Source organism: Haliotis rubra, unplaced genomic scaffold (assembly GCF_003918875.1).
Source record: "Haliotis rubra isolate DU_JTF1 unplaced genomic scaffold, ASM391887v1 Scf807, whole genome shotgun sequence".
NCBI classification, from domain to species: domain Eukaryota; kingdom Metazoa; phylum Mollusca; class Gastropoda; order Lepetellida; family Haliotidae; genus Haliotis; species Haliotis rubra.
The window spans coordinates 415,126-434,403 of record NW_025767532.1 but is presented as its reverse complement, the minus strand read 5'-3'; the positions used below and the strand labels follow the sequence as shown (position 1 = coordinate 434,403).

General features: G+C 40.5%; 1 protein-coding gene across 1 annotated transcript; it reads right to left on the bottom strand.

Annotated features, from left to right (window-relative positions):
- LOC124261743 (bis(5'-nucleosyl)-tetraphosphatase PrpE [asymmetrical]-like) lies at positions 1-7,655 on the bottom strand. The gene is made up of 2 exons (XM_046696100.1): positions 7,562-7,655; positions 1-742 (listed from the first exon to the last, which is right to left on the bottom strand). The coding sequence occupies exon 2, from the start codon at positions 724-726 to the stop codon at positions 1-3; it is 726 nt and encodes a 241-aa protein (XP_046552056.1). The 5' UTR covers positions 727-742; positions 7,562-7,655.
- Between the last annotated feature and the right edge of the window lie 11,623 nt (positions 7,656-19,278).

Here is a 19,278-nt window from a genome sequence, read left to right as displayed (position 1 = left end):
TTAATAAACATACCGGTCAGATGTTCCCCCATTGACACACCCTGTGTCTAAACCCGTCGCGAACCCATGTTCCACATAGCCTCTTTTCTTATCATGGCCATAATACACATGTTCGGGGCCAGTCCACAACGAAGCCCACGGTACGCCTTCAGAGATCCTGTTCGATGGGAGAAGGGTTGTGTCCGTAGCCCCTCTCTGGACTAAACTCCTCATGTGTGTCATGGCCGTCAAACACTGTTCCTCGAGAACAACTCCTGGCTCAAGACCAGCGTGGACAATAATGGCTTGTAAAGAAGGAATGCATATCGTATACGGAAGACGTTTCAAATAATCTAAATCCCCTTCATCAAATTTCCGGATGTATTGGTATCGTTCCGGTAAATCATACCCGGGGTCCTTTATAAGCCGGGCATGTTCACGTAGAGTTGTCTCCTCATGATTTCCACGAACGGAGTAACAGTCTGTTCTTCGGAGAAGCTTGACCACCTCTTTGGACTTAGGGCCCCTGTTGACCAGATCCCCCACAAACACAAACAACGCTGTGTCCTCCAATGTCCGAGCTTTGTCCATCAGTTCTGTGAGTTCATCGTAGCAGCCATGGACGTCGCCGATAATGAAGACAGCTCGGTCCTGTATTGTGGCCTTGTCCAGAGTAAGATGGCAGACTTCCGGTAGCGGGAGACCATATCGACTTGGCCGCTCATGACCCTTCTTCCGGTCAGTCATGTTAGGTGACAGCGACCTGCAAACAAAACGAAGTGGATGCATAAATAACAATTTCTGAAATCCACTACACTCAGGTATTGGGTAGATTACGTGGTTGTTCAACTGAGTGTGTTAGGACAAACACAGTGATCAACAGCACGAGCATTAATCTACGCAACTGGAATACGACGACATGTCAACCACACAGCGAGTCTGACCACCAGACCCCGTTAGTCGCCCCTTACGACAAGCATGGGTTACTGAAGATCAATATTCTAACCAGGATCTTCACGGGTTACGACCTCAAGTGCATCATAAATTTATAATGAAAAATTTATATTTTATCAGTGCAGATGACCAACATGACAAACTTGATATAGTCCGATAGTTATGCAAATGAGGTCATTTAGCAAGACATTTATGCGAGTAACGTTATATGTCGCTTTCGGCTTTAACCACTAGGCTACCCCGCCGCCCCAATAAGCCAGTGATGATCCGAGTCTTCATCAAACCATGCGATTAAGAGGCGACTATCGGACTCGACTAGTTAAGCATGGACATGGTTGATGAATGCAATCCCAAGACCTTGCTGACCGATGTCACATACCTGGGGTATCGGTGACTGTGCGGCGCTCAACAAAACGCGTGTAAGAAACAGTTTTGATAATCAACCAGATCATGTCAATACCATTAGCTTTCAAGAATTAGTTGCTGTTTTCGTTTCTTCAGCATCATTTCAGGCCGTTCAATGGAGAAGGCACCAAGTCTTCATTCAATGAAGCCATATCGCAGAATCAAAGCCGACACTCTAATCACTAGTCTTCCCCAGCGTCCAAAACGTCAGTCATAAAAACATCCGGAACTTGTTGCTTGTCAATAACAAAACACTTCCTCTAACCGTTCAGGGGCGGTGGGGTAGCCTAATGGTTAAAGCGCTGGCTCGTCACGCCGAAGACCCGGGTTCGAATCCCCACATGGGTACAATGTGTGAAGCTCATTTCCGGTGTCCCCCGCCGTGATGTTGCTGGAATATTGCTAAAAGCGGCGTAAAACCAAACTCAGTCAGTCAGTCAGTCTAACCGTTCACATGGCTACGTGAGATGTTTTTAAATACTATTCACCTGTATTCATGAAACATGTAAAGAAATAGACATATTTAAACACCAAACACTGGATTGCCTGATCCAGACACGATTCTTTACAGGCCGCCCTCATATAGCTGGGATATTGTTGAATGTGGCGTTAATCAACACACACTGGATTGCCTGATGGTCCAGACACAATTCTTTACAGGCCGCCCTCATATAGCTGGGATATTGCTGAATGTGGCGTTAATCAACAAACACTGGATTGTCGCCCACGATTCTGTACAGGCCGCCCTCATATAGCTGGGATATTGCTGAATGTGGCGTTAATCAACAAACACTGGATTGCCTGATCCAGACACAATTCTTTACAGGCCGCCCTCATATAGCTGGGATATTGCTGAATGTGGCGTTAATCAACAAACACTGGATTGTCTGGTCCAGACACGATTCTGTACAGGCCGCCCTCATATAGCTGGGATATTGCTGGGTTATTGCTGGGATATTGCTGGGATATTGCTGAATGTGGCGTTAATCAACAAACAACCGAAAAAGCAAATGTTACAAAAGATCGCTGGATTTCAAGATTTTAAGTTCATGTATCCCGCGAATAACGACCGAATTCTCACCTGACTGTCTGTGTCAAATGATTAAATGTACTGGCAGGACATATCAATATGCCCTCAAGGCTATCTTTGATGATCTGATACAACTGAGAAAAGGCCGAGTACAAACACCACTCTTGGTGAGATCCATACATATCTTTGAACGCCGTTATAATACCAATATATTGAACAATGACCTTATTGTTTGGACTAACCAATACACACCTGCTCAAAACTTAGACAGAATATGTTTTGTTTCAGGTCTCATTTAGACTAACGCTTAGTCTCTGAAAATATGTAATTTTGATAGAAGTAAATATCGCCATTTAAATTGGAAAGGAGTCCCAGTGAGACGGGTGTTGCAGAACTGAAAAATCTAGACTTGCTTCACTTAGGGCTTTAGCATTGCAGAAATCTCTGGACGAAAGGCATACAAATGTGACACCGAGACTGCGTGAGACAGATAGACTATGGGAAAGGCAAAGTGTGAAGTGGGCTGGTGTAAAGTAAAGTAGGTTTTAAAGAAGGCAGATATAAAGTGAAGTAAGGCGTATAGAAGGCTGGTGTAAAGTAAGGTGTGAAGTAGGCTGGTGTAAAGTGAAGTAACGTGTAAAGTAGGCTGATGTAAAGTGAAGTAAGATGTAAGTTTCCTTGTGTAAAGAAGAATTGAAGCAGGCTGGTGCAAAGTAAAGTAAGGTGTAAAGTAGGCTGATGTAAAGTGAAGTAAGGTGTAAGTATCCTTGTGTAAAGAAGAGTTTAAACAGGCTGGTGCAACGTAAAGTGAGGTGTAAAGTAGATTGATGTAAAGTGAAGTAAGGTGTAAAGTAGGCAGGTGTAAAGTGAAGTAACGTCTAAAGTAGGCTGATGTAAAGTGACGTAAGGTGTAAAGTAGGCTGATGTAAAGTGACGTAAGGTGTAAGTATCCTTGTGTAAAGAAGAGTTTAAGTAGGCTGGTGCAAAGTAAAGTGAGGTGTAAAGTAGATTGATGTAAAGTGAAGTAAGGTGTAAAGTAGGCAGGTGTAAAGTGAAGTAACGTCTAAAGAAGTAGGCTGATGTAAAGTGACGTAAGGTGTAAGTATCCTTGTGTAAAGAAGAGTTTAAGCAGGCTGGTGCAAAGTAAAGTAAGGTGTAAAGTAGGCTGATGCAAAGTGAAGTAAGGTGTAAAGTAGGTTGATGTAAAGTGAAGTAAGGTGTAAAGTAGGCAGGTGTAAAGTGAAGTAACGTCTAAAGTAGGCTGATGTAAAGTGACGTAAGGTGTAAGTATCCTTGTGTAAAGAAGAGTTTAAGCAGGCTGGTGCAAAGTAAAGTAAGGTGTAAAGTAGGCTGATGTAAAGTGAAGTAAGGTGTAAAGTAGGTTGATGTAAAGTGAAGTGCTGTAAGTTTCCTTGTGTAAAGAAGAGTTTAAGAAAGTAAAAGTAAAAGGTAAAGTAGGCTGATGTAAAGTGAAGTAAGGTGTAAAGTAGGTTGATGTAAAGTGAAGTAAGGTGTAAAGTAGGCTGGTGTAAAGAGAAGTATACACAAAGTAACAACTATCCATATAACGTAGGGAAATACGGAAATATTCCCGTCAGATGGTCACAAAGATATATACTGTTATCTTGGTTACTAAGACAATACTGTAATGATATACTGATATCTTGGTTACTAAGACAATACTGTAATGATATACTGATATCTTGGTTACTAAGACAATACTGTAATGATATACTGATATCTTGGTTACTACGACAATACTGTAATTATATACTGATATCTTGGTTACTACGACAATACTGTAATGATATACTGATATCTTGGTTACTAAGACAATACTGTAATAATATACTGATATCTTGGTTACTAAGACAATACTGTAATGATATACTGATATCTTGGCTACTAAGACAATACTGTAATGATATACTGATATCTTGGTTACACAGACAATATTGTAATAATATACTGATATCTTGGTTACTAAGACAATATTGTAATGATATACTGATACCTTGGTTACTAAGACAATACTGTAATAATATACTGATATCTTGGTTTACTAAATACTGTAATGATATACTAAGACAATACTGATACCGTGGTTACTAAGACAATATTGTAATAATATACTGATACCGTGGTTACTAAGACAATATTGTAATAATGTACTGATACCTTGGTTACTAAGAGTGAGTGAGTTTAGTTTTACGCCGCACTCAGCAATATTCCAGCTGTATGGCGGCGGTCTGTAAATAATCGACCAGACAATCCAGTGATCAACAGCATGAGCTTCGATCTGCGCAATTGGGAACCGATGACATGTGTCAACCAAGCCAGCGAGACTGACCACCAGATCCCGTTAGTCGCCTCTTACGACAAGCATGGGTTACCGAAGGCTCATTCTAACCCAGACCTTCGGTTACTAAGACATATTATTGCAATGGTATACTGATATATTGTTAACCAAGACAATATTGTAACACAATACTGACCAAAGAAGTATTTTTATAAAGATCGTCGTCTCAATTGCCAAACAAATATCGTAATAATATCATGATATCGCAGTTACCAAGCAAATATGAGACAAATAACAATATCGTATTCTGACGTACTGTTAGTCAAACAAGTACTGTTATAACAGATCGCCGCCTGATTGCCAAACAAGTACTGTTATAACAGATCGCCGCCTGATTGCCAAACAAGTACTGTTATAACAGATCGCCGCCTGATTGCCAAACAAGTACTGTTATAACAGATCGCCGCCTGAATTATAAACAAGTACTGTTATAATAAAGATCGCCGCCTGAAAAAACAAACACTGTTATAACAGATCGCCGCCTGAATGCCAAACAAGTACTGTTATAACAGATCGCCGCCTGATTGCCAAACAAGTACTGTTAAATAGATCGCCGCCTGATTGCCACAAGTACTGTTATCGCCGCCTCCTGATTGCCAAACAAGTACTGTTATAACAGATCGCCGCCTGATTGCCAAACAAGTACTGTTATAACAGATCGCCGCCTGATTGCCAAACAAGTACTGTTACTGTAATAGATCGCCGCCTGATTGCCAAACAAGTACTGTTATAACAGATCGCCGCCTGATTGCCAAACAAGTACTGTTATAACAGATCGCCGCCTGATTGCCAAACAAGTACTGTTATAACAGATCGCCGCCTGATTGCCAAACAAGTACTGTTATAATAGATCGCCGCCTGATTGCCAAACAAGTACTGTTATAACAGATCGCCGCCTGATTGCCAAACAAGTACTGTTATAACAGATCGCCGCCTGATTGCCAAACAAGTACTGTTATAACAGATCGCCTCCTGATTGCCAAACAATCGTATTGCTGTTATAACAGATCGCCGCCTGATTGCCAAACAAGTACTGTTATAACAGATCGCCTCCTGATTGCCAAACAAAGTACTGTTATAACAGATCGCCGCCTGATTGCCAAACAAAAGTACTGTTATAACAGATCGCCGCCTGATTGCCAAACAAGTACTGTTATAATAGATCGCCGCCTGATTGCCAAACAAAAACTGCTTATAACAGATCGCCGCCTGATTGCCGCCGCCTGATTGCCAAACAAGTACTGTTATAATAGATCGCCGCCCTGATTGCCAAACAAGTACTGTTATAATAGATCGCCGCCTGATTGCCAAACAAGTACTGTTATAACAGATCGCCGCCTGATTGCCAAACAAGTACTGTTATAACAGATCGCCGCCTGATTGCCAAACAAGTACTGTTATAACAGATCGCCGCCTGATTGCCAAACAAGTACTGTTATAACAGATCGCCGCCTGATTGCCAAACAAGTACTGTTATAACAGATCGCCGCCTGATTGCCAAACAAGTACTGTTATAATAGATCGCCTCCTGATTGCCAAACAAGTACTGTTATATAAGATCGCCTGATTGCCAAACAAATTACTGTTATAATAGATCGCCTCCTGATTGCCAAACAAGTACTGTTATAACAGATCGCCGCCTGATTGCCAAACAAGTACTGTTATAACAGATCGCCGCCTGATTGCCAAACAAGTACTTACATTTGTTATAATGCCGCCTATTGCCAAACAAATAATAATAGTCGCCTCCTGATTGCCAAACAAGTACTGTTATAATAGATCGCCGCCTGATTGCCAAACAAGTACTGTTATAATAGATCGCCGCCTGATTGCCAAACAAGTACTGTTATAACAGATCGCCGCCTGATTGCCAAACAAGTACTGTTATAATAGATCGCCGCCTGATTGCCAAACAAGTACTGTTATAATAGATCGCCGCCTGATTGCCAAACAAGTACTGTTATAATAGATCGGTGCCTTATTGCCAAACAAGTACTGTTATAATAGATCGCCGCCTGATTGCCAACAGATCGATCGCCGCCTGATTGCCAAACAAGTACTGTTATATTGCCAAACAGATCGCCGCCTGATTGCCAAACAAGTACTGTTATAATAGATCGCCGCCTTATTGCCAAACAAATACTGTTATAATAGATCGCCGCCTGATTGCCAAACAAGTACTGTTATAATAGATCGCCGCCTGATTGCCAAACAAACAAGTACTGTTATAATAGATCGCCGCCTGATTGCCAAACAAATTACTGTTATAATAGATCGCCGCCTGAGTTGCCTTATAATGATCCAAACAAACAAGTACTGTTATAATAGATCGCCGCCTGATTGCCAAACAAGTACTGTTATAATAGATCGCCGCCTGATTGCCAAACAAATACTGTTATAATGGATCTGTTATAATAGATCGCCGCCTGATTGCCAAACAAGTACCGCCTATAACAGATCATTAGCCGCCTGATTGCCAATCAAATATCGAAAACAAGTATACCTGACATATATGGGTTCCGTGGGTTTTCGGGAACAGGTTATCTTTCTGTAACCATCCCAGTCTCCAGAATAATACTTGTATGACCTCTGACCACAGCTATAGAGTTCTATTGGCACCAATGTAACCCGTCGGAGAGACTCTTTAAAGAAATGTTGAATTACAACTGATTTCATATGCAGCTTCCAAAACACTTGTACATTGCAGCAGCATCATAATCATCTGTTAGTCACATACGAGCTCTCGAAACGTTGCCTATTTCCATGCCACCAAATCGATACATCTCGCCGCGCTGCACAAGTTGACTGAAATACGAAGGCCATGCTATATTTACCATATTCCTCCTGTCTGCCAATCTGACCAAGCCAGCGCCTGCTCTTGCCTCAATGTACAAGCCTTGCAGCGAAATTGACAACACGTGGAATATCTATAATGTATGGGAATGTCGTTCAGCTGATGTTATGTACACTCCTCATGTTGAACTCGACAGAAATAGACCACGACCCTCCTGGTAACGCTGCTGGCGGTAGGTAGAACAAGGCTAAGTAATGTTAATAAATTTAGGTAAGAGGGTCCATTATGTTTATTGACGGAGTAGGGGGCGTGTCTACTGTCTTGTCATTGTTGTTTATGGTCAGTGGGGATATTCACGATCACGAGGGTTCATTGTTTTCGTTATCCGAGGATGTGACCTAAAGAAGGAAAATAATATGATAAATCAGTTTTAGTTTAGGGAAATGGAAATTATCTTACGATGTACTGAATATATTGACTTGTTTGTCGAGAGCCTGTTTGTCAATGGACGAGGAAAGTAGGACACACTGACACACATTCTAACATTATTTTATCGTTACCACATTTACATACGTAAACAACTGGGTGGTATTTGCTAAAAGAAGAGTTTCGTTAAGTTGAGCCTCGAGGCGAGAAAGCCGAGCGCAACACGTGAGAGGAAATTTTACAGCGATATCCACTTCTCAATTCACATTGAAAACAGAACCGTGAAGGGGTTCGAGCTGGTCTTCAGGAACCCGTGCTTCTCGAAAGATGCTACTTGCTCGCTGACTTGGTTGACACATGGCTTCGTATCCCAATTGTATAGATCGATGCTTATGATGTTGATTGTCTGGTCCAGACTCGATTATTTACGGACCGCCGCCACAAATCTTGAATATTGCGGAATGCGGCGTTGTTTAACGAACAAACAAAGCATACACATTGAAGTGGGCGAGTCAGTGAGTTGGGTTTTACGCCGCTTTTAGCAATATTCCAGCAATATCACGGCGGGGGACATCAGAAATGGGCTTCACACTGAGTGAGTGAGTGAGTTTAGTTTTACGCCGCTTTTGGCAATAGTCCAGCAATATCACGGAGGGGGACACCAGAAAGGGGCTTCACGCATTGAGCGAGTGAGTTTAGTTTTACGCCGCTTTTAGCATTATTCCAGCAATATCACGGCGGGTAACACCATAAATGGACTTCGCGCATTGAGTGAGTGAGTTTAGTTTTACGCCGCTTTTGTCGATATTCCAGCAATATCACGGCGGGGGACACCTGAAATGGGCTTCACAAATTGTACCCACGTGGGGAATTAAAAGTGGGGAATTGTCTCCACGAGTGAGTATGGTTTAACGCCGCTTATGACTGGTGTAAAGTAAACCAAGATAAAACGTAGGCTGATGTAAGGTACGATGTACAGCAGGCTTGTGTAAAGTAAAGTAAGGAATAAAGTAGGCTGGTGTAAAGTGAAATAAGATGTAAAGTAGGCTTAGGAAAAGTAAAGTAGGCTGATGTAAAGTAAGATGTACAACAGGCTTGTGTAAAGTCAAGTAGACTGGTGTAAAGTAAGATGCAATTTAGGCTTGTGTAAAGTAAAGTAAAATGTAAAGTAGGCTGGTGCAACGTTTAGTAAGGTGTGAAATAGGCGTGTGTAAAGTGAAATATGATGTAAAGTAGGCTGGTGTAAGTTCATCCTCCATAATCTCCAGGATATACGTTACGATCACTCTCCACAATACCATGGATGCATCCACGGCTTGGCCCGATAATTATATTACCTCCCTTTGCTGGATCCGCATTCTCACAGTAGCCGATCTGCTGAGCCGCCGTTACATCCGAGCCTGCCAGTGTCAACAAAGATAGCGGTCGCAGTCGCAAAGGTTTGTTGGCAGTACCACTCAGATTTTGGGGGGAAATCATACAGACAAATTGAAAGATCTGAAACTTTCAAAAAATATCAAAGAACTCCTTCTACATCTTTCAAAGTACCTCAGCATCAAATGTGTTGCCAAGTTTAAACGGTTAGATAATTTAAGAAGCGAAAGTGAGTTGTGATTGGTTCGCTCAACTTCCCAGCGTAGACACCTGATTGGATAAAAAGCCAACCAAGGGAGGTAATAAAATCATCGGGCCAAGCCGTGGATGCATCGAGGGTTGAGTGGAGAGTGATCGTAACGTACACCCTGGAGATTATCGAGGATGGTGTAAGTTAAATAAGGTGTAAAGTAGGAATCGATGGTTTGGTTAGAGATGAAGTACAGTTTGGAATCATTGTGAGATAATGATAAATAAAATTTCATTAAATTTATTCCTATCACAGAGAGCAGATTGGAGCACCGGCCAGTACAGGTCCAAATGTCGTAATTACATTTCTGTGAATACACCGTTATTGATGCTGTGCAATTAACAAGTGACTGTTAGACTGACAGTCAAAATATAGTCTTAAATATATAGACTAACACGCGAATCCTTTTATTATCCACTGCGTCGTTACATACCGTTCCGTATCCTATCGTATCGTATAGCATCGTATGTTATCGTATCACATCGCATGCTATCATATATAATCTAATATTACACGCTGGGTCACTGAGTTGAATTGAACTTGACATTCTGATTGCATGCCATGGACGTCTCATTATACACAGACCTATACCTGTTTCAACATCACTGAACCCCAACTTAAACATATAGAAAACTGTTTGTGAACGGCTGTATTGTTCAGAGAAATATTTAGAAATATAGAAAACAGTTTGTGAACAGCTGTAGCCTTCAGAGAAATATTTAGAAATATAGAAACAGTTTGTGAACAGCTGTTGCCATCAGAGAAATAATTAGAAATATGAACGGCTGTAGTGTTCAGATAAACAGTTCGCTGTAGTTTTAACCATGGTTCGACTCTATTCCCGTTGGAATACGTGACAATATTAAAACTATACAACGAAACCCCCTTAATCCGGGCTTCCAAAACAGATACCGCGTGTGTGAGATGAAATCATCTCTCAATGATATATGGCGACAATGAACTCGCTTGACAAACAAACGAAAACATGAGTCTCATTAAGCAATGCAAACAATTACAATTACCTACTTTTCAGCCGATACTAATTTTCTCGTGTGAAAGAGCAAAGAGACACTACAAACAACTATGGTTACACTAAATTCCAATTCCTTGCTTCATAAGAAAACGGTATTTACAAATAAATTTTAATTTTAAAGCTTGAAAAAAATCGTATTTCTATCTTCTATATCGAGGTTAAGGCAGCATGTCGTTTATTAAGACGTCACAGACTGCCCCTGTTTGAAGAGGTCGTACAATGATTCACAACAATTCATCTGGCTCACTGGTTACACCTGTGTTGTTTTCCTTTCGCTTATTACATTTATTTTTGTAACGTACAATATGTCTGAGATGATATCCGTAACGCACAATGTGATTGATATAATATCAAGTCCGTACCAGACCGCCAAACTTTTCTAGCGGCAGAGCCTCGTTTTGAGATTTCCACGATCTCCCGATTTCCGATTGTCACAGCACGCTGTACAACAGAGCACACTGCACGACGTGTTTGCAAGGATTAGAACGAGCGTAGAGTTGCAATATAAAAGTGGTTAGATGTATCAAATAATATTGATCAGTATTTATACATCCAGTTGAATGAGTTGGTCTCAAAATTCTGGACTGGTTATTGTACTAAGTTGTGCAATAGGACGGAACCCAGTCAGCAGGAACGAGACTGCGGTGTAATCAATGTTTTAAGCTGGTTCCCGGATCCTAACTTGCACCAAAGCTATTGCGATATGCGAGACGGGGCCCAGCTTATCAATGTTTTGACTTGGTTTGCTGAACATTGTAGCGTCATCGATTACCATGATGTCACAATCAAATGACGTCACTAATATCTCGGTCAGTGAAGTTTGCTATTCGTACTTTTAAGCTTAAGGTACAGTTTATTGCTATTTACAAAGTTAAAAAGAACTTGGAAAATTGAAGTTAAATATAATCACACTTCATGTCTTTTGATATTGAACACAGTCAAGCACCCTTGTGTCAAAGTTGAATAGTCCAGTCATCCTGGTAAGATTCTGACCTAACCCACCACAAATTGCAACAGAAATGATTTCAACTGTTTTAAGACCATGAACCATTCCTTTATAACATACAAAAAGTCTAGGAAAATCTCAGTGGTGGAACAAGGTCAAATTCGACCCTCAAGGTCATAGGGGTCATCTTCGCTTTCGAAATCTTAGATGGAAATGCTAACTTTTTTTATTATCTACTCAATTGTGTCATGTTATATATCAAATAAAAGCTCTGTTTACAGGCTTTTCAAAGATATATGATTTAATAGGATTAGCCTCATCATATTTGTTCTATCTTTAAAAAACGTACCGAAAATTATGAAAATTGTGTACCGACATCCACATGAATATGTATGCTACGATTATGCCCAAAATATCATTCTTCAATTGTGTGACAGTTTTTGCATGAAGAAATATTGTGATGGATCTGTATCAACCAATAGTCTATCCAAATAATAATGAAAAGATTTGACGATCAATGGTGTGTGTGTGTGTGTGTGTGCGTGTGTGTGTGTGTGCGTGCGCGCGCGCGCGCGAGCGTGCGTGCGTGCGTGCGTGCGTGCGTGCGTGCGTGCGTGTAAAGCGCCAGAGGTTCATGATCCAGTAAGCTTAAGGTGCCGGGATCGAGCCCACCTGTGACCGGGCGGATACAGCAACGTGCATTAAAACTTGGACAAAGTACTGTCACTATGTGTCCCAGTCCACCCAGTTGTTAATGGGTACCTCGGTAGGATGGGAAAACAACATAAACTAGGTATTAGCCTCATCATATTTGTTTTATTTTTAAAAAACCGTTCTGAAAAATATGAAAATCGTTTCAGACATCCACATGTATGTGTATGCTACGATTATGTAAAAATATATATCTGCTAAAAACAATGTTTTATTAATTTTAAAACATTGTACTTTTATATTTAAAAAAATAAAAACAAACATTTAGAAATGCACCTGAGATGCTATAAAAAAATATTTTTTTAATTCACTAACATTGATTGACATGAGCCCAAGTGACTTGTCACCACACAAGCCATGGAAAACAATGCAACACCTATCGTCACTTTTGATTAGCCTCTCTGGCGGAAAGCTTGAATGAAAATTTCCAGTGAGCCTTCATCAAGGGATTTGAAGAACGTCGCCTTTTGGGATGGATTCAAAATATCATGTCTGGATAGAGTCAATTTGAACTTCTGGTAGTGATAAATGCCAGTTGCACAATTAGTTACATACTAACAGGGAAAGCTGTTGCCAGAGCAATTCGAGCTCACTTTCTTGTAGCCACAGCTCTCAGTGCACTGTTGGTATCAAAAAGCTTTTAACATGAACCTTCCTAGGTTTTGTAAGCCTTCTGATGAAGCTGACCTTGCCTCTCCCCTTCAAAACAGCGATGGTGACGATCTCAACATGGCGGCAGTGCTGTACAATGAGCTGGTGAGTGAATCCTTGACTGTTGGTGAAGTATCTTCTTCAAACACATAAAGAACATTCACCATCAGTTAAACCAAGAAAGATGCACTGAGGTATATGAGGACAGCGAAACGTTGGATCCAGTATATGAACATGGTAGATATCTTGCGGAATTTCATTAAAGCTGAAACATTAGGAAATGGGAAGATGCACCTAAAGTCTATTGTCATAACTTGTATACCAAATCAGTTCAGTTGTACGTTCAGTTGATGACTTCCCTGCAAGAAACACATCCCAAGACCTTAAAACTCAGGTCATCATGTTATATGCCGTTCCGATCGCTATTGGGGAGGACCTTAAACAGATCTTGTGATTGAACAGGTGCTCATGCGGAGCATTTAGACAAACGGAGGACTTACAAGGGGGACAGGCATGTCCGAAACGCAAAGGCTTATGTCAATGCCATCATGCATGGAAGTCAGCAATGCCATGAGTGATCTTAGAAGTAGTAGAAACAAACTCTGAACTACACAAGGACATGTCCAATGCAAGACAGGAGAGAGACAAAAATGTGGGCATGAAATTACTCCATTTCCTTCAAGAAACACTGCATATAGAGTGCAACTGTGAATGCAGATGGTGCATGTTGTGTTGGTAGCTCTATTTTGGACTCTATGACAAACACAACCACTGGCGATTTCAAATTCAAAAAGGAGTGAGTAAGTTTACGTTTACGCCGCACTCAGCAATATTTCAGCTATATGGCGGCGGTCTGTAAATAGTCGAGTCTGGACCAGACTACCCAGTGATCAACAGCATGATCATCGATCTGCGCAATTCGGAACCGATGACATGTGTCAACCAAGTCAGCGAGGCTGACCACCCGATCCCGTTACAAGCCTCTTACTACAAGCATGGGTTACTGAAAATCAATATTCTTACCCGAAACCTTCACGTGTCTCATGAAGGAAGATCAAGTTGTACAAATGAATGAGAAATAAGAAGAAATCTGCAACATTGGTCCAGTTTTAGTGGTTCAACGGTTTCTGATTGCAGCTAGGAAGCAAACAAACCTGCCCTGGTTTCATTCATATCAACATTGGATGGTGGTTTTTCCCCTGGTCCAGCTTCTGATGCTGTTTATGTTCTCGATGGAAGGGCTTTGCTTCATACTCTACCTTGGCCACTTGGGGAATCCTATGCTGAGTTGTGCATCATGTACTGCACATATGTCAAAATACACAATGACAGAGCTACTGTTTTGTTCGATGGATACTCAAGTTCATCGAGAAAGTATACAACACAAATGATGCGGACTGGTGGACTTGTCAGACCAACAGTTAAATTTGATGACAGTCTGATCTTACAATCAAAGAAAGAGTCGCCACTGTTCAGAACAAAGAACAGTTCGTCATGATGTGTTCCTATCACCAAGCTGAAGGATGTGACACAGTTCAGGCCACTGGTGATGCTGATGTTGTGATAGTTCAAACAGCAGTTTCATTGACATGCCATCAACAGTTGTCAAAGGGGACGACACGGATCTACTGGAATCGCATGATATCTTCATGCTGTCAACCTCCAAGAAAGGTTCTTTGAAAAGAATTCCAGTTTGGAATATCAGCGAAACCAAAAAGAAGCATGGAGAAGAGGCTTGTCAGAACTTGTTCATACATGCTGTCTTTGGCTGTGATACGACATCAAGAATCCATGGAATTGGAAAAGCTGTTGCCATGAAAAAGTTTCAGGACGATCTATATTTCAGGGAAATTATTCAACTAGCCCATTGAATCAATAACAGCAGAACAGATCAGCGATGGATGATGCAGTCAGAGAACTGTTGTAAAGTAACCTAGAAAAGGACATTGCCATTCTGTCAAGGAAGTGTAACTAATGAATTGTAAAGTAAATTGAAAAAAGGACATTGCCATTCTGTCAAGGAAGTGTAACTAATGAATTGTAAAGTAAATTGAAAAAAGGGCATTGCCATGTCAGTCAAGGAAGTGTAACTAATGAATTGTAAAGTAAATTGAAAAAAGGGCATTGCCATGTCAGTCAAAGAAGATTAGCTAATGAACTCAGGTAATTCATAATGAAATACCATTTATGAAGTTGAGTAATAGAGAACTCTCTTACATAACTTTCAATCATTATATGACGTCTTGTCTTTCAGTGGCATTTAGAAGTTGTACATTGATGTCCAAGATATTTTTATGGATTTAACTTCTTTTTTAATTTCTCTCACGACGTTTCGAGACCATTCCAGGTCCCTTCATCAGGTGAACTGGCAGTTAGGACTATGACGTCGTCACTATGACGTCATAACTGAGTTATGACGTCACAATGCAAGTGACATCACAGTACACTAGGGAGAGTACTGTATAAGTGAGTTTGAAGAGTTAATAGACCGATCCAGTCTGTCAATCAAAACTGGCGCATGCGTCAATTTTGGCCAATCAGCAGGCCGGGCGCGCTGTGTGGATTTGTCAGACTTATTTCCGGGGTCAAACGATGCATCCGAAGCGATGTGCTTCAAATTATGCCATTTACACTCGCTATATTTATTACATATTGCTGCGATTTGATGTGTACCTTAACAAAACCATTACGGTTAAGACAACAAAAATGGAGGCGGATCAAGAAACGCGATAGGCCTGACGATCAGTTAAATGTCTGCACCATCGTTCAGGAAACCTACGTCTGCCTGCTGATGAGAATTTGCACGAATTTGCACACTTTTGCACATGTGCAAAATCATTACCAATTGATGACAACAAATAGCAGTTTGAGACTTTGCAAGTGTTATAAACACGGACAATTCTTGTAACTGCAAAATTGTTTTTGCTTAACGTTTTTAGTCACTACTAGGCATTGAGTTGGTACGCCACAAAGCTCAAAAGAGACAGGCGAGAAAGCCGTGACACAATGTAAACAAATCTTCATTTCGGTTAGGGTCAACCGAAATAGCAAAACATGTTACATGAAAGAACAATGTGGCGCATATTGTCCCCTTCGCTCTTAGATATTCTTCAATTTGTCACACATTGTAGGATGTTTTAAGTTTCATAAGCACAATCTGAAGGCCTACTGTCTCTTGTTAACAGAGCAAAATATTCGAGGAGTAATATTTTCTATTCAAACGGAAATATGGTCAGTGTCAGCAGTTGCCTATCATGCAATATCCAAGTATCAAAATTAGTTCATATGAGTGCCTATAAAACCATGCTTTAAATATTTCAGAGTTTTTATAAAGAATTGCATGGGACTTTGAACTGAATTACCTTCCTCCAGGTTGATCGAATACGAAAACTATGTTAGATGAATAGTGACTTTCTGGAGTATTGGACGGAGTGAAATAAAGTGTATATCTTAATTATGAGAACATTATTTGAAGTTTTGTTACCACATAAATTATTCACATATAATGGTACATTTTAGGAGTAATATTACAACCATAATTTTGATTAATTCACTGGAAATGATATCAAGGTATGTTTTCAGAATCTTGCCTTTTTTAGTAAACGTCGAAGGGTAATAAAATTAATAATAATCTAATCAATAATAAATAATTATTTAATTGATTGACATATAAGATGTTTTAGATTTTAAGGCAGAACTAGGCAAACAAACACCATACATATCATGGCAGGACAATCACTTGGCATTAACTTAGTTTCTTGGCTCCTGCTTTTAGATGGGTTTTTTAAATACTACATTTACTAATAAGATAATTCTGAAAGTGATTGCTAGTATCATAACTCATTAAAGTTATTTCAACATCCAGGAAATTTGAAAAAGCAAAGGCTACGTTTTGGTCAAACCCTGGTCAGGCATTATCTAGTCCTGGAACAGAATAACTTACAAAAATCTCAGGTGACTTTTCATTTAACGGAATAAAGATTGAAACATATATTTAACCCATATTTGATGTAATTCTTCTGATAAATCACACGTTTTTTAGGAGGTTACTACTATTTGAAGACTGAGCCAAAGCTAGTGTTTATTAAGATGGTGGATTTCGACAAATTGTTCAAGGTTTGTTGATGGTTATTTGCAAAATGAGCTTCATATTAAATTGCACACTGGTTTGTAGGAGGTGAACGCATCAGGGCATTTTCATGTCTGTTTTCCTAAACCTTTGTTATGACTTTTACCAAATTTTGAATCAACTTTACTATAATTTTTATGACACCAGTAAGTATCTCAGAAAAGGAAATAGATCAAAATCAGTGTTATGTCCTCTAGGGATATGGTCTCAGATCTAATAAAACAAGGATTATCATTGTTTAATTAAGAAGCAATAATTGTATTGACAGAAGGCTTTGAACATAGGATATATTCTTTGCACCTTATTTACACTAGTAGGTAGCTGTTAAACATCTCTGATGAAAAAATAATAGATCTACATTTGTATTTTGTGTAACATTCTAAACTCTGTCAAAAAAGAAACGCAACCCCTGTCCTCAGATATGAAAAATTCGTTTGAATGAAGTTATTGCTTCCAAACTAAATTTTATTCGAATGTATTGAAATTATACACGTAATTAATGAAGATTACCATCCAAACAACTGCATTTGTACGCATAAGTGTATTTTATTGCTTATTCCGTCACAACGCATGAAATGACCCTCATGGTGACTTCGCACAAAAAAAACACATGCAAATCATGAAAATGGCAGTTAATGTAGGGGTGTATAAAAGCCCATGTGGTTCCGTATTATATTCATTCATTTGTCGCCGAAAAGCTGTGTTAAAAATGCCACGATTGAGTGCTGCCGACCGAAATATCGCCATTGGTCGTGTTCACGCCGGAGAAAGTTTTGGAACTGTTGCACGGCACCTAAATGTTCACAAAACAACGATATCCCGACTTTGGAGCCGCTACAACAACTTCAATTTGACCAACGATCGCCCGAGAAGTGGAAGGCCAAGAATCACGACCCCCCTTCAAGATCGGTACATCCGGGTCCATCACCTGCGTAATCGGCATGCCCTACCAACCGTGACTGCCACACAAATACCAGGTTTGAGGAGAGTGTCAGCTCAAACGATTAGGAACCGTCTGAAAGAAGCGGGTTTACGTGCCTGTAGACCAGTTGTTGGACCTGTACTACGCCCCCTACATCGACGCCGACGACTCAGGTGGTGCAACAACGTAAGGATACGGACTTTACAAAACTGGAGGCGAATCTGGTTTTCTGATGAATCACGTTTTCTTTTGCAACGTCACGACGGAAGACAGCGTCTGTATAGGAGACGTCATAAACGTTTTGCGCCCATCTGCGTCCGACAGGTGGACAGATTTGGCGGAGAAAGCGTCATGGTTTGGGGAACCATCTCATACAACCAGAAATCAGACTTGGTGATCGTTCCAGGGAACCTGACAGCCCAACGTTACATCAACCACGTGTTAGAGCTTCACCTTCTCCCGATTATTGACCAACAGACACAGATTTTTCAACGGGACAACGCCCGGCCTCATACTGCACGTGCAACAATGAACTTTCTGCAGAATTCCAACGTCAATGTCTTGCCATGACCCTCTCAATCACCAGACCTCAACCCTATTGAACACCTGTGGGATACTCTGGATCGACGCGTACGTCAACGTCAGCCGCCGCCACAGACGCTGCAACAGCTCGCCGTTGCACTGCAGGAGGAGTGGAGAGCCATTCCCCAGGAAAGAATCCGGCGTCTTATCCGTTCTTGTCCAAGGAGATGCCGTGCAGTGATTGCAGCGCGTGGTGCTCATACGAGATACTGAGAAAGACGCCCCCCCCCTGGTGACAAACTGGTGTCTGTGAGATGACTTTTGAAATGACAATTTTAAACATGCCCATCTGGGTTATTATTCTGCCAAATTTCAGACTTCTGTCTTAAATAATAAAAATGCCGTGTTGTCCTAAAACTTCAGATCAAAATCTCTAAAATACAGGGGTTGCGTTTCTTTTTTTGACAGAGTTTATTTCAATGCTAGTTAATTGTTCGAATAACTGTGGATTCTCTGTTCCAAAATTTTGCATCACATGTTTCCTATTTCTGGAAGATGGGTCAGCTAGTGTACAGGTGCAGACTGTATCTTGGATATTCTTTGTGTTCTGGTGCTGTGACATAACCTGTACATAAACGCTGGCAGTTCATGAAGTCCAGTATTGTGGAAGTTTGTTTGTAAATTAGGATTCCACAAGAAAGTACTTATAGAAAAATTAAATGGAAATGATCATTAAAAAAATGATTTCCTTATATTCAGTGTCATTTTATCATGGTGTACAGATTTTGAAGAG

Excerpts from the sequence above, each read along its gene's own strand:
- LOC124261743 (XM_046696100.1), bottom strand. The coding sequence starts at position 726 with ATGACTGACCGGAAGAAGGGTCATGAGCGGCCAAGTCGATATGGTCTC.